We start from the raw sequence: 21212 nt of genomic DNA, 5'->3' as shown, positions 1-21212 counted from the left end.
GGGCGTACCTCTGATCTGTACCCCTCCCCGGAAGTCCTTCAATGATGGCAACCTTCTCCACTTTGCCACTCTTAACTCTCGCTCTGCCATCAAGCATTCCTCCGATATCTGTCGCCTTCTTGAGGAACTTGACCTTGACGTCCCCGGTCTCACTGAGACATGGTTCACAGCCAGCTCTGTCACGAGCTTTGACACACTCCTACCTGAAGGTTACAAGATCCTCTCTGTGCCCAGGACCAACCGTGCAGGGGGGGGGGGTGTTGCCCTTATCTTCCCTGAGTGGATTCCTGCCACTGTCACTCCTGCGCAGACCTACTCCTCTTTTGAATGTCTTGTCTGCCGACTCTCTCTCTCTCCTAGCCATTCCCTTACCGTGGCTACTATCTATCGGCCACCTGGTCAAATTTCCTCCTTCCTCTCTGAGTGGGCTGACCTCTCCTCCTCACTCCTGTCCTCTACCACTCAACTCCTCTTTCTTGGGGACTTCAACATCCACCTAGATGCCTCCTGTCCCCCCACTGGACTCTTTCGTGACCTCTGCGACTCTCTCTCACTCTCTATTCTCCCGTCTGGGCCTACTCATTCTGCAGGGCACACTCTTGATGCTCTGATCTCTTCTGACCTTCCCCTCTCTGTCCCTCTCTCCACTCCTCTCTCCTGGAGTGATCACTTTCTCCTATCCTCCCACCTCACCCTCGCTACTCCACAGGCAAAGCCACCCTCATCATTGCCACCCACCTTCTCGGTCATCCGACCCATGAAGCGCGTGTCAGTTGCGGCTTTCGCTGCCACCTTCTCGCCCCCCTCCCCCTTCGGCTGACTCCCACCCTGACACAGCCCTCTCCTTGCTCCACTCTGCTATATCTGATACTCTTGATATCCTTGCCCCTGTCATGAAAATCCGCCTGAAGCCCAAAGCCAAATGTAACTCATGCTATGATTCGGATCTCGTCACCCTAAAACGCAAGTGCAGGGTGGCAGAGAGGAAATGGCGTGCTTCATGTTCATCCTCTGACAAACTGGCCTGCCGCATGCTCCAAAGGCAATACCGTCTCTCTGTTCTCACCAAGAAGAGAGCCCTTATCCAAGCCTGCATCTCTGCGGCATCTAACAACTCGGCTGAACTCTTTAATATCTGCAAGGAGCTTGCCAACCCTGCTGCAGTCTCTACCTCTCCTGTCCCCTCCCAGGCCCTCTGCACTGCACTGGCCTCCCACTTCATCTCTAAAACTCAGGACATCCTGTCCTCACTCTCCTCCTATCACCTCCCCCCCTCTCTTCCCTGCTCTTCCTCTGGCCCTTCTGCAGCCACCCTTCCTCCCTCCTTCTCTGCCTTTCCCCTTTTTTCTGCTGACGAGGTTTCCAGACAAGTCCGATCTATGAAAGTCTTGTCTAAACAGATTCACCCCTGTTCCTCCAAAACTATCAAGGACCACATCGACTCCCTGGCTCCTGCCCTGGCTGACTTTTGCAACCACTCCTTCGCCTCTGGAGTCTTCCCATCCCCCCTCAAGCACTCCCTTGTGCACCCTCTCCTTAAGAAACCCTCTGCCGACCCCTCCTGTCCGGCTAACTATCGCCCAATCTCCATCACTCCCTTCCTCGGCAAGCTCCTGGAGAAACTGGCCATCTCCCAGCTTTACCTCCATGCTGAAGCTGTTGATAGTCTCCATGACCATCAATCTGGCTTCAGAGCGGCCAGAAGCACGGAAACTGTTCTCCTGAACATCCGTGAGGACCTGCTCTTGAACCTCGACTCCAACACTCCGTGTGTTCTCATTCTGCTCGATCTCTCTTCTGCCTTTGACACTGTCAACCATGCCATCCTGCTCAACCGTCTCTGTGATAACCTGGGTATCACTGGTCAGGCTCTGGCGTGGCTGACCTCTTTCCTTTCCAATCGACCCTCCCAGGTCCAACTTGGGTCCTTCCTCTCTGACATCTTTTTCTCCACCTTTGGCGTTCCCCAGGGATCTAATCTCTCTCCCTGGCTGTTCAACCAGTATCTGGCATTCCTTGCCCACCGCATCGCCGCCCTCTGCCCCAACTTTCAGTGCTATGCGGACGATACCCAGCTCATTTTCAGGCTACCCTCGGCCTCCTCCTCTCCCTCCCTCATCTCTGACTGTCTGTCTGCTATCCAGGAATGGTGTGCTGCCAATGACCTCTGCCTTAATGCTAGTAAGACTGAGATCCTACTCATCGGCACACCCACTCCCTCCTTCCCTGCAGCTCTCTGGCCGGCCTCTCTTGGCCCTCTTCCTGCTCCTACCTGCAAGGCAAAAAACCTCGGGGTCATCTTCGACTCCACTCTCTCCTTCTCTCCTCATATATCTGACGTCTCTAAGAAGTCACATTACCAGCTGCACCTCCTCAGAGGTATTCTTCCCTTCCTCTCCTTCCCCAGAAGCTCACTGTCTCCCGAGCCCTGGTTCTCTCGAAGCTGGACTACTCTAACAGCCTCTATCTTAATCTGCCTGCCTCCACTCTCCGCCCTCTGCAACTCATCCAGTACAGAACTGCGAGACTTGTCCTTGGCCTCAAGCCCAGGGACCGTCTCTCTCCAGGACTGAAATCTCTACACTGGCTCCCAGTGGCTGCGAGGATTAAGTTCAAAACCCTCTGCATTGTCCACAAGGCCTTCTGGGGCCTGGGGCCTAAATACCTTCAACTCTCTCTTCCTAAATATCTTCCTTCCCGAGCCCTACGCTTATCCGTCTCCAACTCCCTCAGGGTCAGCCGCTTCTCGAAGCAACGAGCTGGGGGTAGATCTCTCTCCGCGGCAGGGGCCTCCCTCTGGAACAGCCTTCCTGCCTCCCTGAAACTTGTGGAGAACCATCTCCGGTTCCGGAAGCACCTCAAAACCTTCCTCTTCACTTCTGCTTTCTCTCTCCCTCTCCCCTGCTAAATTCTTCACCTAAACTGCACTGATTCTGCAACTGGGCCACTCTCACCGACCTCGGTCCTGGGCCCAGTCACTCTTCACTTGCACTGCCTCCCTGGCAACCCCTGCACTGCGGGACTGTCTCTTGTATCCCTACAGCCCCCCAAGCACTTGTCTGCACTTACCTTGCACTTGCCACCAGCTGGCCCTTTTTATTTATTATTTTATTTCTATTCTACCTATATGTACTGCACTCCCCCCCCTCCTCCTTCCTCTTGCACTTTTTCCCTTCCCCCTACCCCTGCACTTGCGCGGTCTGAATGACACCTGGCCTAGTAGGATCGTTGTCTGTCTTCCCCTTGTTCCCCCCCTGCCTCGTCGCGCCTTGAAACACTTGTGTATAGGCGCGTTACAAATGCCATATCATATCATATCATAACCCTCCAGGTTCACACCAATTCATTAAGTGTGTATCTGAACATCACCCATTAGGTTTGTACAATCGAACATAATGTGTGGACACACTTTTGTTGTATATTCTTATTACAATATTCTCCTCTTCTTTGGGAAAAAAACCAACGTGCCAACACTGAACATGTTTTTCTAGAAACTACATTTCACAAGAATACAATCAAATCAATTTCCTTTGTATTTCTTCACAGATTCTGTCTTCAGGACACTGTTTCTTTCTCACATAGTCACATTTGAAACGTGTTGCATACCAGGGGCACCCTTGTACTCCCAAAAATAGATCTAAAAAAGATTTAAAACAAGACAGACATCTATATCAAATATCATGTGTGGTATCATGTAATGCGTAACAAGGCAGAGCTACTACATACATAATCTCTTTTTACTTATTAGCCGGTGGGACAATATACATTCAAGCCCTGATCACCCCTAGATCTGGGCAGTCACCAACCCCAAAACATGAGTTGTGTACTTCATCTATATTCATGTAAACATGCACATATCTATGTTGCATACAATTACTATATAATGATCCTACATCTGACCAAGAAGTACAAAGGTTGTTGGCTATTCCAGGGTACTATTTGAGAATCAATGGAGACCCACATTGGCAATAAAAGAAAAAATATTGGCTCTCAGTGAAAAAGCCCAATGGGATGGCTATCTTTCCACAAAAGAGTTTGAATATATTAATCATTCTGATGAACGGATTCCTCTGTTCTACATAATCCCTAACATTCATAAAAATATCACTCAACCCCCGGGACGCCCTATTGTGTCCGGCTGTGGCTCGATTTTAGAGCCCTTGTCAAAATACATTGATTTTTTCATTAAGCCCCTGGCCATGGCCACACCAACATTCCTATTGGATTCTAGGGACGTTATCAATTCATTGGAAGGGTCGATATTTGATTCCACTAAACAAATTCTTGTCACCCTTGATATTGAAGCACTCTACACTAACATCTCATAGGATAAAGCAGTCAACAGCCTACGAATTATGTTGGACAGGCGCCCACTACCACATAATGTGCCAACTCAATTCTTTTGTCAGGCTGCAGAATTGGTCCTGGCAAATAGCTTATTTAAATTTAAAGAAGCCTTTTTTCTGCAGAGCAAGGGAACTGCAATGGGCTGTAGATTTGCTCCCAACTTGGCTATCATTTTTATGGCCCTAATTGAAGAAAAGAAAGTGTTACATGCTAGTAATCCATTTTTCCAACAAATTAAGCTATATCGAAGATATATTGATGATATCTTATTAATTTGGGAAGGTAATGCGGACACACTTCTCCAATTTGTGAATTGGCTAAATCAAATGGATGATGACTTACACTTCACTTTTGAATTCTCCACTATGAGGATCTCGTTTTTAGATCTCTCTATTCACAATGAATCGGGCCATATACAACTGGAGTTATTTAGAAAACCAACGGAAAGAAATACCACACTACAATTTACTAGCCAACATCCCAAAATTCTACTGCAGAATCTTCCACATGGCATGTTCTTACGACTTCGACGTAACTGTTCAAATATAGCCAATTTCAACAAACCTGCAGAGGTTTTGGAAACTAGGCTCATTGAACGAGGATACCCCAGGAAATTGGTTAGCCAATCCAGAAAGCGAGTACGATATACAAATCGTGAGGCACTTCTAAGTCCTAAAACTAAGAAGTCAGACCAAGAACAACTGGTGTGTGTCTCCACTTTTTGCTAGCACAGTCAGGTGATTAAAGACATTATTTAAAAAAACTGGAGAATCCTCAACTCGACTGGTATGAAATTACCGAAACCACTCTTTGCCTTTAAGAAAGGGAAAAACCTAAGACAAAAATTAACCCGCGCTAACCGACTTCCAACAAAATGTCACTCCATTCGAGACATTAACTTGAACCCAGTGGTGGGTCACTATCCTTGTACTTCATGTACAGCTTGTAAATATTCAAGAAAAATGACCACATTTGTGGGAGAAGGAAAGACATGGGACTTAAGGACCTTTACCATGTGTAAAAGCAAAAATGTGGTATATGCAGTCCAGTGCCCTTGCAATAAATTCTATATAGGAAAAACCTCAAGAGAGGTACATGTTCGTATCAACGAACATCGTTCAAAAATTCAAACCCGCAACCTCAATGCCCCCATGGTTCTTCATTTTGTGGAGGCAGGCCATACTGTAGAAGATCTCACATGATTCTGTATTGAGAAAATTGTCACCAGTGGACTGATTCAGACTAAGAACAAGTTGTCATACAAAGAACAACTGTGGATTTTTAATCTTAAAACACTGGATAAAGGACTTAATACGGTGGAACCTTGGGAGTTTAATTCACGTTGATACCATATTATGTTTCTCTATGTTATAACATCTGTTTATTGAACACATTATGAGAGGCAACAAGAAAAAAACTCTATGGTTGTTGAGTTATAATTGCAATTCTTTAGTGGCTCTGCACCAATTGATTAACAATTATCTAAAACGTTTTTTGTATGTGTTTTAACAATACGCAGCATTAGTTTTGGTACTTAAGTGGAGCCTCCTTTTCAATTGTGTATCCTACTCCTTTTCAGTTGTGTATCCTACTCTTAAAGCTCTTTTGAATTACGGCGGTACACCCTTTTTGGCCCCTTTAAGAAGTGCATGGTTCGGAATCATGTGACGGGCTTCCCCGGTGATCACATGACCACCGAGGGAGCCTCCCTTCACGTCACGCATTTAATGTTTAAATATACCTGGCCCACCACGATAGAACCCGGAAAACTTTGTGGTGTCGACCCAGCGGGTGAATGCCGATTTAACGGCAGACTAGGATCCGAACAGGTTCTTTGGCAGCATGGACGGCTGCCTCCTGTAGGCTTCGATTGTAAGTACATTCGCTGATATAACCCAACCCCATAATGAACAGCGTGAGCTCTTAGGACCTCACTTACTTGCACGCTCTAAGCGGTAATGCGTGCTTTTGCAATTAACGCACCGTGAATGTTGTTTCTTTTGGGAACGCGAGCCGTTTTTTTTATTTCAACTAGGCGGTAATGCAGGTATTTGTATTCATGCACCATGTTGTTTCTTTGGGAATGCGAGCCCTTTTTTCTGATTTCAATTGGGCGATCCTGGTGGTGCTCGATCTTTATTGTGGGCTTACGCGGAGTGGGCCTCTGCATAATATAATGGCACAACGTGAGGCTTGTCCGTTTTAGGAGTCAATAATTATATTTGTTAAATTTAGCCTATTCTAAAGTGAACATAACGACTCAAGAGCTATTTTAGAATTTCTGGAATTTTTCGAGTGAAACTAAAAATGATTTGATTCCATCACATTGAGTTCACCAACCTCCCGTCCTGGTTTCTTGTTCCCCTTTTCTGGACAGACTTGATTGAAACCATATCCACCCGTGCCGAGTTAACATTGATACCGGCCACAGTTGTCCGAATACTGGAATAATTCAAGCTCATCTTCAAGGTGAGTGGCGGGTCAACCGAGCATATTGGGTTCCTCTATTGCTCTTAGATATCACTTAAGCCATGACGCCTCAATTCAAGATATTAACATGTCATTTCAGATTCTTGGAATTTGGTGGATTGTCCCTGAGCCACATTTTGTGGTCCTTGATCCTTTGGAGCATATGACATTGGGAGCCAGGTCAGTCTGGTCCCTAGACTTCTGTATTGGGCCTTTGGTGTTTTTGATTCCTCACATGGTGGTGGTGTAATTCCATCTGAGACACAGTGGTCTGAATTGGTTTAAGGCTTCACATACCTTCATTTCAGACACTCTGGAACAACAGGGACACTTTGGGAGTTGCCACTACATGGTGTTTCTTGTGTATTTTAAACTTTAACTCATGATATAAACAATTGCATGTTGGCAGCTTAAGCCATCCAGTATAGCTAGTAGATTCCTTTATATAATTGGTTTGTCTTGGTTTTTTACAGTGGTAATATTATCAATTATTTCTCCTGATGAAGACGTTATTTCAATCACTTCATAAAACGTCGAAACCGGTAGAGAAGAACATCCGGGGATGGAATTTATCATTTATTGTTGAACATACCTACTCCGTGGAATAGAGCACATTCTCTGGTTAATAATTGTGCTGCTACACATTACAGGTGGATAAAATGAAATTTTAAAGACTCTGTGGGGCTAATTTATGAAATTCTACCACTTATGAATTGTAGTAAATGTGAGTGAATGAGGCTGATCGATTTGTGTTGCAAATGATGGTGTGACTGTTGATGAATGATGGTGATGTTAGGATTTTATTATCTGGTGTCTTATGCTCTCCTGCAATGGTAATGTAATTTCATATGTGTGCATTAATTAATGATTAATTCTTTTTTGTAAATGATGTATCTTAATAAATACATTTTTGATACCTTTAAAACTAAGAAACAACCTCTGTATAAATTTGTTCAGTATACTGTGTTACATTAATACCCTAGTCCAGGATGTGTGGTTTTCAGAGTGCCTACATCTGATATGTCACAAAAGAACATGGTCATGTATCTTCTATGGTGGTCATTATTATTTTCTCATTACAATTTCTCTCACTTGTAAATGTGCTTCGATCTTATGCACGAATAAATTCACTTCATTTCCTTGGTAATTTCATTCAAACACTTCTGTTACACGAAACACGTGTTGCTGATTTTCCGCGGTCTACCTAGTAATCAATCACAATAAACAATTCTCTGTGACTACACCAAGTATCAACCTGTATCAAAACTACAGAACCACGTGTTACTAATTTACCGTGGTCTGCCCAGCAATTAATCACAGGGGACTAAACCGAGTGTGAACCCGTTAAACAGCAATATTTACCAACAATATTCTTGTAGCCTCTTCGACTGCTTGCTGCTAAATGGAAAAACCAAACGCAACATCCTTTTTTCTTTCCCCGTTGTTTACAAGTTGTCTACTCGCAATCTTCAACGATCCATGACAGCCCGCCTATAAGCACAGTGAAACGCCATTAGCATTGCTCTTGCTATCCATAGAGTGGCATTTTATTCAATCAAAATCTCCCCTCGCATTACCTTAACAAAGGAGCTTCAAGCGTCTGTCGTTCGTACTCTCCCAAAGTTTCTCTACGGTAGCGCCAGGTCATGTGTATTAATATACCACCTGACTACCGAGAGCGAGGTACCGTACGATCACGTCACCACGTTTTTTCGTCTTGTGACCGTCGAGCATGATGGCAGAAGGCTACTGTCAGCCCAAGTGTACATGGGCTGTGTAGTCTTATCCTCAAATGATGGTTTTATCCCTGACATGGCCGGCTGTTATATGCCTAATAAGTACTGTGTACGGCAAAGGGGAAATCAAAGCGTATCGGGTGCACGAAAAACACATATACCATATGTTCAATACGTGACAGATCTAAAGGCACCCTATTGCTGAGCATAGAAGAGTATCAATGTATAAACAAACCCCATTCAATGGCCACATTGAGACCATCTTTGACCGTATTAAGGTCAAAGATCCACTTTTGTTCAATTTTTCTTAGCTTCAGATCTCTATCCCCTCCTCTCGGATGGGGGCTAATTGTCTGAATGATGGTCCAATGAATGTCTTCGTGGGTGTGTTTTGCTGCAATGAAGTGTGCTACTAACGATTTGTCGGGGACCTTATTCTTGACACAGATCTGTGTTCACAGATCCTTTGTCATACGGGTCTCTTAGTCTTCCCGATATATAGCAGACCACATGGGCAGCTGATAACATAAATTGCCCATTTCGTGTTTCAGTTGAAGAAGTGTTTTAACATCCACTGTCTACCTTTTAATTCAATCTCTTTGATGTTCGATGTGAGATTGCACACTGAACATTTACCGCACTTGTAATGGCCCATCACTGGATTTGTGTTCCACAGAGTTGACTGTGTGGCAATTGTAGTTGGATCTTTGGCTTTGTATGTGTGGACCAATTTATCCCGCAGGTTCGTCATGCGTCTAAACGCAAAACAGGGTTTTTCCAATGAAAAATCTTCTGTGTTAATCATCCCCCAATTTTTCAATATACTGCATCGCAGTGCATTGCTGATCGGTGAAAAAGTTGACACACAGGTGATTTTATCTTCTTTGGACCGCACCTGTTTTTTCAAGCCTCATACTACCAGACATATCAGCCGCCTTCGACACAATTAGACACACAACACTAATCCAGAGACTGGATGAATGCGGCATAAAAGGCTCTGCTCTACAATGGCTAAAATCTTTCCTCACTAACCGAACTGAAAGAACATACTTACCGCCATTTACATCTAACATTAGCTGCAGCGTCCATCAAGGATATAGTCTCTGCCCATTCCTCTTCAAAATCTACATGTCCCCCCTAATGAAACTCATTGAAGCCCATGGACTGACTTCCTACAGCTATGCAGATGATACCCTCTCCTTGCTCCCTACTCCTCTCCCACAAACCTACCACATACCACACATGCCCAAAGGGCTAGCCATACTACACACAAAACACACAAGCCACTCTGGACCATTACCCCTCCGGACACAACAAGCCCAGTGCATTCAATCTAAGCACAATCAGAAAGCAGACAGGCACAGATGCCAGTTTCTCCAGGTTCTGCAAGCATCAACAGAAGAGCACAACCTCTATCCTATTCCTCTTCCCTCACTAACCTACCCCATCCCTGTTCTTACAGAGCCACGTGAGCACCTGTAGACCATGCAAATGGTAGTGGTGTGCGGTATAAATCAACATGACATAACCCATAAGCTGACTTGTGCATTTCAGCAATAAGTGCAAATGAAAATTCTGCATTCTTTGCACTTTTTTCATTTGAGCTCATTTTTCAGAATCTGCCCCAACATGTCCATGCTTGCAGCACTAACATATGCCAGTATCCCCAATTAAGAACATGCTCATATTGGTTTTGCCTATAATCTAGTAATAATACTAGCGTAACAAAACTGTCCAGGATGGATGAACCAAAATATGCTACTAGTCTCACCTAAGGACACACTCCGTAATGTTGATTTTACCCATTATGCACCAATACTAGACTGGAATAAGACATGTCAATGTGCTGGCTACGATGTTTCACTATTTGCGATCTATAGACTGCGATCCTGGATGGCCAAGGTACAAAAGGCCATGGACAGAAGCATGACGTGCTGTGCATCGAGCGTCCAGGTTCAGTGCCTGCAGACCACGAACAGAGGCAGTTGGAGCCCACAGCAAGTAAGTGTGGGGATAAAGGGGTAGGGGGGCTCCACAAAAGGGCCTGGCAGAGGACTGATAACGGACTTCCTCTCCTTCTCCCCATTGCAGACCACTTTGGGCACACGGCTCACAAATATATTCCCCTGCAATCATTAGACATACACACATTGACATGTGGACACATTCTCAGAAGATCATGAAAAGACACAGATAACCCCTCACATGCACACAGAGACACATACATATACCCAAATGTTTCTACACTTATCTGGTTGCAGCCACAACTCCCCACCACACTGAACTGGACAGTCCCTTGCATGCCTCTGCATGAGTGTGTCTCCTCTACTTTCAGTCAGCCCTACGAGTGTGTCTCCTCTACTTTCAGTCAGCCCTACACTCTTTGAGGACAGATACGAGGTGGCGGTCCCAGATGTCCTACACTCCAAAGGCCTCTAAATATGGTGCTTTATGGCTTCTATGTGGAGCGCATTCGGCATCCTCATTTTCCCCCAGCACCCTCTGCTCAGGTGGCCATGGAAAAGCCATCACTCTTGGATCCGGACCCTGGGGGTGGATATGTGAGGGAGGATCACCTGGGTGGAGGAGACTTGGAGAGTGGGGAGAGGATGTCCTTGGTGAGACATGGTATCCCCCATTGCATTTTCACAATGAACCTTTGGTCCCAACAGCATTTGTAGGGTACTGTCAATCCTTCCCCTTTTCCTCTTTTCAAAGTGATCCTCAGAAATGCCATTGTTATACTGGGATGAGGAAGAGATCAAATAGGCGGGCACCTCCTCATTTGGGCAGCTTAAACACATATCAGTCTCCTCTTGGTAATATAGAGAAATATCAGATCAATACCAAAACAAGGAAGAAACAACTGGGAGTTAGGCATACTTCAATTCATCCACACCACTTTCGTACTGAGACAAGGAAGAGGGCTGTGGAGGAGTGTCATTGTAATAGCCAGACTATGGTCAGGCAACTGAAGTGAAGGACTTACACCTGCAACCATTTAACAATCCCAAGGTGTATAAAATGGGTCAGAGCTGGCCTTGAGAGGGTCGAGAAACCTGCAATCCTCCTTGCCCTGTGTCCACAGCAGGAGCTGTGGGACACTGAAGTCGCCCGGTCACCGCAGGCCATTGGTAGCTTCCACTAAGGAAGAGCGACTTGCAGAAAGATCTGAGGACCGCAATCTCTGCTCACTGGGGCTCTCGTGAGGCAAAAGCGGAGCAAAAGGAAGCCAGAAAGGAGAAACGAGACTCCCATAGGAGCAGCAGCATACTGGTGAGCGCAAAGAAGGAAACACTTGTACCAGGATGCTCCAGGGGCTGAAGCAGGCATGCCTAAAGGCTGAACGAACTGAAAACTATTACAATTACCTTGAAAGACCAAATGAAGGGTTTTTGAATGCCAAATAAGATGAAAAGTGTTATCAGTACTTTTAAGAGTGCAAAAAATATTATTGAATACCAAGAACAAGCTGCAAAGTATTATACGTACTTTTGAAGGTGCAAGAAGCAATTTTTAATGCCGAACTAAAGAACAGATATGAACGTTTGAATACAGCACAAGATAAAAGCAAGTGAGGTGTGAGGACGTCCTCAGATTCCTCACACCTCAAAACAAACATGCACCATGACCTACGGCGCTGGCACAGATCGTGGACACCTCCCTTACTCCTAGACTAAAAATTATTTAAAAAATTCCCTTGCTGACCGCACCTCTGCACTAGACTCTGCCAAATCCTCATACTTCACAAACCTAATCTCCTCTCTTCGCAATCACCCCCACACATGTTCCTCTAATCTCAAATGTTTGCTCACACCTCCCAAGCCAATATCCATCACATGCTCCCTGTCTGCTAATGACTTTGCTCACTACCTTTCCTCTCAAACATTTATGACACTCACAACCCTCGTCTCTCTCCCTACCTAGCCCTCTTTATGGCCACCACCTCTATCCCACCTCTTCTGCTCTCAACTATTTCTCCACTAGATCTCCTATTAAATTATCACTCATCCTTCGCAGTGCCAGCCCATCTTGTACTCCTATCAACCCTTTTGCTTCTCAAATTAACAAAGACTTAGGTGGTCATAAGGAGTAAGTCGGACGGGGAAAAATACTGGTAAAACGTCCGGTTTAGCTACAAAACCATTATATTAAAAGAAGACAGTCACAAGGGGGCACTGCAGACCGGCATACTACAGGTCTTCCGGTAGGGGCCGTGAACTACCTGCAGGCCCGATCTGCCAGGAGTTCAGGCCCCTACGGCAGAGTAATCACTGAAGCACTGGTCCTATTCCATGGAGTCTCTATAGGACTCCATTGAATGGGAACTTATTGCCATAACACCAGGATATCAGGCACTGGTAACAGTAATGCGAGTCCGCCGGTATGACCGGCGGGTTACCGGCAGACTTGTAATCAGGGCCTTAGTCTCATTCATCTTTCTGAGAAATGTAACCTCTCTCCCCACTGGACTCTTCCCTGCCTACTTCAAATCTGCAACTGACTTACCCCTATTGAAGAAACCCTCTGCTGACCCAAACGTTCCAGCAAACTATCACTCAGTCTTCGACCAGATCACTGAGTACCTTAAGAATAATGGCCTTGGAAATTCACTTCAATCTGACTTCTACAGTAAACACTTCATTGCGAATGCACTCATGAATGTCTACAGCTTTCTTTCTAATGCTCAGAACTTCAAACTATCTTCTATGCTCATTCATTTGAACTGTTCTGTCACTTTCAGCCACGTCAATCACTTCTTTCTCCTCCTCAATATCCAGGACCTTAGGTTTTGTAAATCTGCTATTTCCTGGATCGCCTCTTATATGGAAGGTCGATCCTTTCAAATCTTTTGGAACTCGCAAACCTCTGACGCCATGCCTCTCCCTGTTGGCATCCTCCATGGATCAGTCCTTGGACCCCTGCTCTTCACCCTCTATACCTCTGCTCTACGAAGATGTATCTCATCCTTTGGCTTTCACTATTACATTTTTTGCTGATGATACTAAAATATTTTTCACCTTTCCCTCTTTCACCCCAGCGATCTCAGAATGGATTACAAACAGTCTCAGTGCAATTCATCATTGGGTGGCTCTCAGCTGCCACATGCTGAACTCTAACGGAAGTCATCTTTCTCTCAGCGTCCAATGCCATCCGAACCCCACCCCCTCCTATCTCCTTCCTACCAGACCTTCTTGCCCTCTCATCGCAGGCTTGCAATGATAGGGTCCTCTTTGATAGCGACCTACGACTGCAACTATTCATCACTGCCACTCGTATTAACCTCCTCACCATTCAATAATCAGTTTCTTACTAACCACTCTACAAAACTCTAATCTCCACTCTGATGCTCAGCAAACATGACTACTGCCCAATCCTCCTCCTTGGCCTTCCTCTCTACCCCTTCCTCCCTGTAGACAAAATCCTTAAATTTGCTACCTACACTTTCTACAACATTCTACCTCACTTCTACATACCAGCAACATGCTGGTTGGTTCTCCATGCACAACCGTTCACATTTCAAGTACCCTTGACAGTCTCAGGAGGATAGCTCAGGGGCAACATGCTAGCCTCGGAAGCAAGACAAGACAGAGCAACACAGGTCCGATCCCCGGGTCCACGCTTAGAAACCTCTGGGTACTAAGCACGTTATAAATAACCAATCATATCATATCATACCCTCTCCATGTCTGGAGAGCTATCAATGGTCCTGCTCCTCAGTATATGTCTGATTGTGTCTCAGTTTACTCACCATCTTGCTCCCTCTGTTCCTCGTCTGCACTGAACCTCCCGGTCCCTAGCTTCCTTGTGCCTCCTCTTGCTTCTGCATATTCTCCCTACTGGCCCTGCTCCCCTGGAACCCACTGTCCATTATAATCAAAGCCAGCCCAACTGTGGATTTCTTCAAAACTCAGTTTAAACCTCACTTACTTGCTAAAGAGGGAGCTTCCCTGTCCTCTCCAATTCACCTTCGCTGACCCCACCACTGCCTCAAGTGACGTTTAATAATGTTTTTTGGTTTGATTTTGTATATTGTTGCTTCTACTGTTCCATGTTTGATGTATCCTTGTTGTTAAACTGTAAAGCGCCTTGGATTAAGGCACTATATAAATACAATAAATACAAATATATAAATACAAATAATGTAATTTTGTATATTTAAATAGTACTCCTCTTTAGTTTGAAACACTTGGCCCCTTAGATTAATGTTACATTTGTAAGTACCTGTTTTCTTATATATTTGTTTGTTCTTTGTTTTGTTTTGTCCCTGGCATAGTCCCACTTTTTTACATCCTCATAAGGATGTAAAAAAACCTTCATGGGAATGCTTCCACCATATGAACATGTCCTAGTGTAAGTAATTTATGATTGAAATTGACAACCCTGTTCTACAAAATAAATACAGATACAAAAATACTAATTGTGCCCTTCTGTTGGAGGCACTCTGGGGAGCTTCGTAGAAATGCCATATAGGTTCACCAGCCCTACCTACCTTTGCCGTTAAGCTTGTTTCAGAACCTGTGGCATACTTCTAATTAATTAATAGTTTTTTATTACACGCTTAATACCGCAGTCCAGTCTCTAAGCGCAGGACCAGGATTCGGACCTGTGTTGCTCTGCATTGTCTTTCTTCCAAGAAAAACGGGTTGCCCCTGAGCTATCCTCACAGCCATTATTTTGGCTTCCCTTTTTACCGTAAACTGAAAACCACTATGAAGAGCCTAGGAATGAGACGCCGACACAGAGGACTCATGTTTTTGATTATAGACTTTTATTAAATAATAAAGGGGTTGGAAAATGCCCCACTATCCCTAAATTAAGAGGTATTTACCTATCCCAACCAAAACTAAGGGTCTGTCCTGTGTCAAGATGTCCAAAGCAAAATTGTCCTGTGTCTAAGTCTTATCCTATCCCTCACACTCTAAAAGTAATTCTAAGGTGCAAATAGTAATGTTCCTTGCTTGAAAAGTGCACAACTGTTTAAGTTCAACAGAAAGGTACAAATCCAACAAAACTTTCCAGCTGAATGATCTTCACAGTTCCAGGGAATGACTAACTTCTCCAGGTTTTTGTTCAAAAGGATAACCAAGTCCTTTATAATTCTAGAGGATGACTCCCCTCCGGTGGATATTGCAATTTATTCCAGCTAACGCAACTCCCTTCCCCAGATAGATCTTTTTCAAATTCAATGTAATTAAAAATCCCAAGGGTACGAATCTTCCTTGGGATAAACGGACTCACTTAACAACACCTGGTGTACTCCCCTGCCCGGTTCTTTCATATATTTTCTTGATGCAATTTAGGTGCGGGTCCCAGACAAGCAAAACACCTGATGTACTCTCCTAGCTGTTCCTCTCCACATTCACTGCAGTTCACTTCGCACACTTGACTTTGCCTGGTATACTTTCCTGCAGGACTTTTTTTTATTACAGTTCACTTTACACACTTAATGTTGCCTGGTATACTCCCTTTCCAAGACTTCCTCATGCAGTTTACTTCACACACTTGACTTTGCCTGGTATACTTTCCTGCAAGGGCTTTCTTATGCAGTTAACTTTACACACTTTACACACTTTACACACTTGACTTTGCCTGGTATACTCCCCTACCAGGACTTTCTCATGCAGTTTACTTCGGTCTTCCCCAAGTTCGTACTGCGGGTCCCTAACCTCAGTCCCACTGTCTAGGGCTTCTGATGTTGTGCCTGACAGTGCTTCGATGTCCCAGCCATTTTACTTGGCTCACTGATTGCTTTCCTGTATTCCACGTCGTTAACTCAGCTTTGGATGCTTCTCCAACTCTTACGCTTTTGCTGATCCTTGTAGGCACCTCCAGTAGGCATTTGGGTCAGCATCCCTGCTCCCTCTGCTGTCAGGAAGCACTGCTTGCTTCCTTTTATCTTGCTGCAGCCTCCACAGAACTTCACTGGGCACGCCGTTCACTGGGTTGCGTTCGCGCTCTACCTTGCCACTCCGTCTCCTGCATTATCACAGACACTGTACTCTCAGTCTCTCTGCTCGACTCTTCTGACCACAGCAGGGTAAGAAGACGGCATCGGGCCAATCAGCTTCCTTCAGCTACTAGACCGCTGGTGTTGGTTCTCACAGGAAGTACTCATCTTTGCTCCTTGCCTCTTCCTCGTCACGGTGTGTGTTACCTTATTCATTATCTGATGTCAAGGGGAATAATGGCAGTATGTCGTTAGGGCATGGGGAATGGAGGGAACATCCCTGAAAGGAAAACAGGGATACCATATGGGGAAATAGGTGCACACTTCAGATGTAAAGCTTCTTTATGAATTAATTTAGTAGACCAGACTAGCTGTTTTTTATAGATTCAAGGTGCAAGGGAGGAAATAAGGCCTGGGCATAAGGCCCTGTTACACATATAAAGAGAAAAAAAAGGATCCAACAATATGAATCCTCCCGTTTCTCGCACACTATCAACAATCCACCAGAGAAGTGGTAACTCGTTGTCGGTAAAAATATACACATGTAAAGTAAGAGATTCAATAAGTACTGTTCCATATATGGAAATCAAAAGGAAGAATTTCAGAAAGCAGGTATTCACAACAGGTTCCGAGTATTGGTTTATCTTGTTTGAACGACCTGCGGTCGTTAGGGCTACTTTCTAGTTTACTCTTCAAAATTACACGACACCTTGGCATAATTAGTTCAAGCTAGGCTTCTGAAGAAGAGGGATGACCCTCGAAATGCGAAAAGCCACAGTATCTTATACCTTGGACTTATGAATTACATGTTTGCCTATGATCACGTGTTATGATTAAAAACTTTGTGTATTTTATAGAATAAATGCTTTCTGAAATTCTTCCTTTTGATTTCCATATATGGAACAGTACTTATTGAATCTCTTACTTTACATGTGTATATTTTTACCGACAACCAGTTTCCAACTCTCTGGTGGATTGTTGATAGTGTGCGAGGGACAGGAGGATTCCTATTGTTGAAACAGGGATACCATGCCTCACCTGATGATGTCATATTGTCCCCTTAGAGTTGCCTCGCCCATGTGGTCCTCACTCAAATAGCCACCCACAGAGTCAGGATCAGGTAGTGGCTGCTGTTCCCTGGCCACATGAGGATAAGCTATCTCAGGGAAAGGAGTGGTGACATCATCAGATTAATCACACCACCCTATTTATAGAGTAATTTGAAGCACTTAGACAGCATGGGTGCTGTTTTTGAAGAACACATTGAAAAAATAAAATACGTATCCATCGCATGCTATCTTGGCTTTGGACAAGACTGCTCTTTAGCTAAAGTAGAAAGCAGTGAACACTTCTATCATCTTCTTAGCACATTTCCTTCCTTTGTGATTTGCTCTGCACAGGAGACTTCGAAGGGATGGAAGGAATGGCAATATAAATGTTAAGCTTCAATGTGAATCACAGGTGATAATAGATAGTACATACCTGCACACTAGCAAACACCAGTTGTATAGAACAGGCACAGTGATCACTGACAGCCATCGATAGTATAGGTTACTTGCTGGGTCAACCACAAAGACTTCTTTTTTCTTTCTGGAAAAGAAATGTGGTTGAAGTAAGATATCTGTCCCTGGCATTTAGACAGTTCTCCAACAACCCCACTTTATGTACTACCTGGTGATCCCAGATAACACCCAGTGGCTAGGCGGACACTGAACATGCTGCAGTAGGCCTTTGGGAGAGGAAGCTATACAATTCCAAGCCTGTAATTTTGAAAGTTAGTTAATTTATTTCAAGCCAAAATACTTTCATGCTTATAACTTTGGGAGTAGTCGGTCGATGTGACAAAACAAATGGAATTCAGTATTTCTGCAAGAAGACAGGTGTGCTTGCTGCTGTATCCCGTTTTTCAAGTCTTAGAAGAAAAAGGAGAACCAAGTTTAAACTGCATTGGTAGAAGTCCCAATCTGGGTTCATGGAGTGGGGGAGGGGCTACTGGAGACTTTCAAGGGCAATAGAATAATAACATCAGCATGTTTAAGAACTAGAAGTCATATTTTAAATATAGTGCAATCTGTTCAAGTCAAGTATGTTTGGAAGCTTGTTGGCTTTTTCCAGTCTTAAAGAACATCCAGAAGGCTCTTTACTGAAGCACACACCAGCCCCACTGTCTTCCATCTCACTCACAACCAATGTTACTTGAACGGTGTCCATTGTAGATCTGCATGCTTTTATTTATTACAATTATTTTTTTTTTTAACAATTATTCTAGCCCCAGAGACTATTGGGAATCAAAAATGTCTAATGGGAGACCAACTCCCTCTACCCCACTCTCCATTATATAGGGGAAAGAATTATACACCTGAAGAATCGAATAATCTTTATTTGTCCTCAGTTCAAAACCCCTTCTTCAAGTAAAAACCTTCATCAAGGTCATTAACCTGGAAATGGGTAGTTGGTGAAAAATCCGGTAGTGCATATCATATTTGTTGCTAAATCCTAGTGATGGTGTCGGAAGCGGCCTGGTTGTAAAGGTGCGGCTTGACACAGTGTTGTGTTGTGATACGCCGTGAGGTGAGAGCAGTGATATCAGTGAGAACGGGGTAGCCGCAGAATAACAGCTGGTGCCTGCAGTGTGACAGCTGGAGTTGGAGCCCGGCGGAGCCAATGGTAAATCTTGTGGAAGGTTGGGTTCACTGCGGCTCCGACAGCAATACCATCCCTGGAGTGTCCTAGTAAGCGTGGTAAGCAGTAAGCAAGATAGGCGATGAGAGTACAGGCTGTGATCACTCTATAATCAACTATTAACCAAACACGTGATTTGGATACTGCACACTATCAATTTATTGTGCTACAGTCAATCACATGACAACAGCCAACCACATGACAGGTATGTTATGTTACTGACATTTATTGAGTGCAACATTCACCAAAAGGCATCTTGACACTAATCCCACAGGAAGAAAGCTGAAATAAGGAACAAATAGTAAAAAAAGAAGTGTTTTCAAAGAACGGCGAAACAGGAGGTGGTTTTCAAAAGCACAAAGTGTCACAGGGAGAGAATTCCATAGCTTTGCTGCAGCCACAGACAAAGCATGACCGTTTACACAAGACCATTGGATGCAAGGCACTAAAATACTTTAAGTTGCCTGAGAGTAAAGAGGCCAACAAGGCACATAGGGCAGATTTTAAGGCAAAGGTATTCAGCGCTGGCCCCATAAAAGGTGCTATGCACCAGCAATAACGGTTTAAATTATACCCTTTTGTCAACCAGGAGCCAATGAAGCTGGCGCACAATGGGGCAGATATATGCCTCAAAGGGAGGATGGGCCACAGCTGTCGCTGCTGCATTCTGCAAGAGCTGGAGCCGGCAGATCAAATATCCAGGCTGAGCAAGAAAAAAGTAAGGGCATTTATCATCTGTGTAGCCATGTGGGCCCTCCAGCTTGCAATAATGGCCCCCCACCTGGAATAGAATTTGGAGGTAGTGGGGACGACCTGTCCATTGATTCGCCTGGAACCGTGAAGGAAGAGATCCCCGTGAATGCATTTGAACAGGGTGTGATGGAGGCGGCTGTGATTGCTGAACTTAGTACTCGGCTGAGGGAATCCCCCTTTGGAGACACTGAATGAGGATTTGACATCACCTAAAACTTTGTCTGGCAAAAAAGCATGGGGTAAAGCCAAACAATGTTGCTTTGGCCCCTATGACCTCCAATAGCGGGCCATAATATAAGTGACTTCTTTCCCCCCTCTGAGACAAGCAAATTAGATCTCGCGCCCCTAGTAAGGCGCAATTCATCCATGAGAGGTCAAGTCTAAATGATCAAAGTCTGCTAGAGGCAGCAGATGGCAAGATGGCATTGACGATATTGATTTGTCCTTCCCAGCAAAATGCCCAGAATAATTCCGGTGCCATCATCTACGAGGAAAAGGTTATTGACCGCTTGAATGAAGAATCAGCCCCACTACCTCTGGATGAATTTTACCCGGGGTCCCCTTCCTTGTGAACTGAATTCCTTACTTCAAAAAAATCACACAAATTACAGAAAAAGCGACTGCTCCTTATATGGGGATAGCAGACGGGCAAGCGCCTTGCTACGCTACATAATACCCTTAGAGAGGCGCATGAACGAATCACACTTACCTCTCCAACAATATCAGCTCTGAACTCAGCGATATCAACCTAAAGCGTGAGCTTCTGGGCAATTCCGTTCATCAGGTTAAAATAAAAGAGGCTTTTGTGGCACCCAATCCTTCCTCTGGGGGAGTTGTCACTACATCTTTATTCCCCATCGCCACATCACACCGGATTGAAGGCCACACAATAAATCCTGGCACAAATTAAATTAATTCTATCAAAGAGGCTATCGCACCAGAGAAAACCAAAACAATTGACTTAACATTTAAGGAGTCCCTATCCAAGAATAAGAAGAAGGCTCCCAGTCAAAAATGCCCGCCAAGGACGTTTCTACGTTCTCTGCACCGGAGGTGGTGGCAGTATCTGCCGAAAATAAGTTCACGCCCATACCAGAAAATGTGGAATGCACACAAGTAACTACGTTAGTTTGAACAGAATTACTGGGTGCTCATAAAAATATAATCGTCCCATGCCTGAAAGCTTCTGTTTTTTGAACAACAGTCCATGGGCGGGCAGACCAACAGACACAAACCCTTGTCTCGGGATCAAGTTCAGGACCCAGAGTGGCACA

General features: G+C 44.6%; 1 protein-coding gene across 2 annotated transcripts in view; it reads right to left on the bottom strand.

The window, feature by feature from the left end:
• Window positions 1–21212, bottom strand: part of CNGA3 (cyclic nucleotide gated channel subunit alpha 3) — a 645151-nt gene that overhangs the window by 75747 nt on the left and 548192 nt on the right. For both annotated transcript variants that reach the window (XM_069636583.1, XM_069636584.1), the window contains one exon: window positions 17986–18093. In XM_069636583.1, coding sequence (XP_069492684.1) covers window positions 17986–18093 — 108 coding nt within the window. The remainder of the gene's footprint in view (window positions 1–17985; window positions 18094–21212) is intronic.

The sequence above is a fragment of the Ambystoma mexicanum genome, chromosome 7p (genome assembly GCF_040938575.1).
Source record: "Ambystoma mexicanum isolate Mex_15411 chromosome 7p, UKY_AmexF1_1, whole genome shotgun sequence".
NCBI classification, from domain to species: domain Eukaryota; kingdom Metazoa; phylum Chordata; class Amphibia; order Caudata; family Ambystomatidae; genus Ambystoma; species Ambystoma mexicanum.
This window is presented reverse-complemented; position numbering and strand designations above follow the sequence as displayed.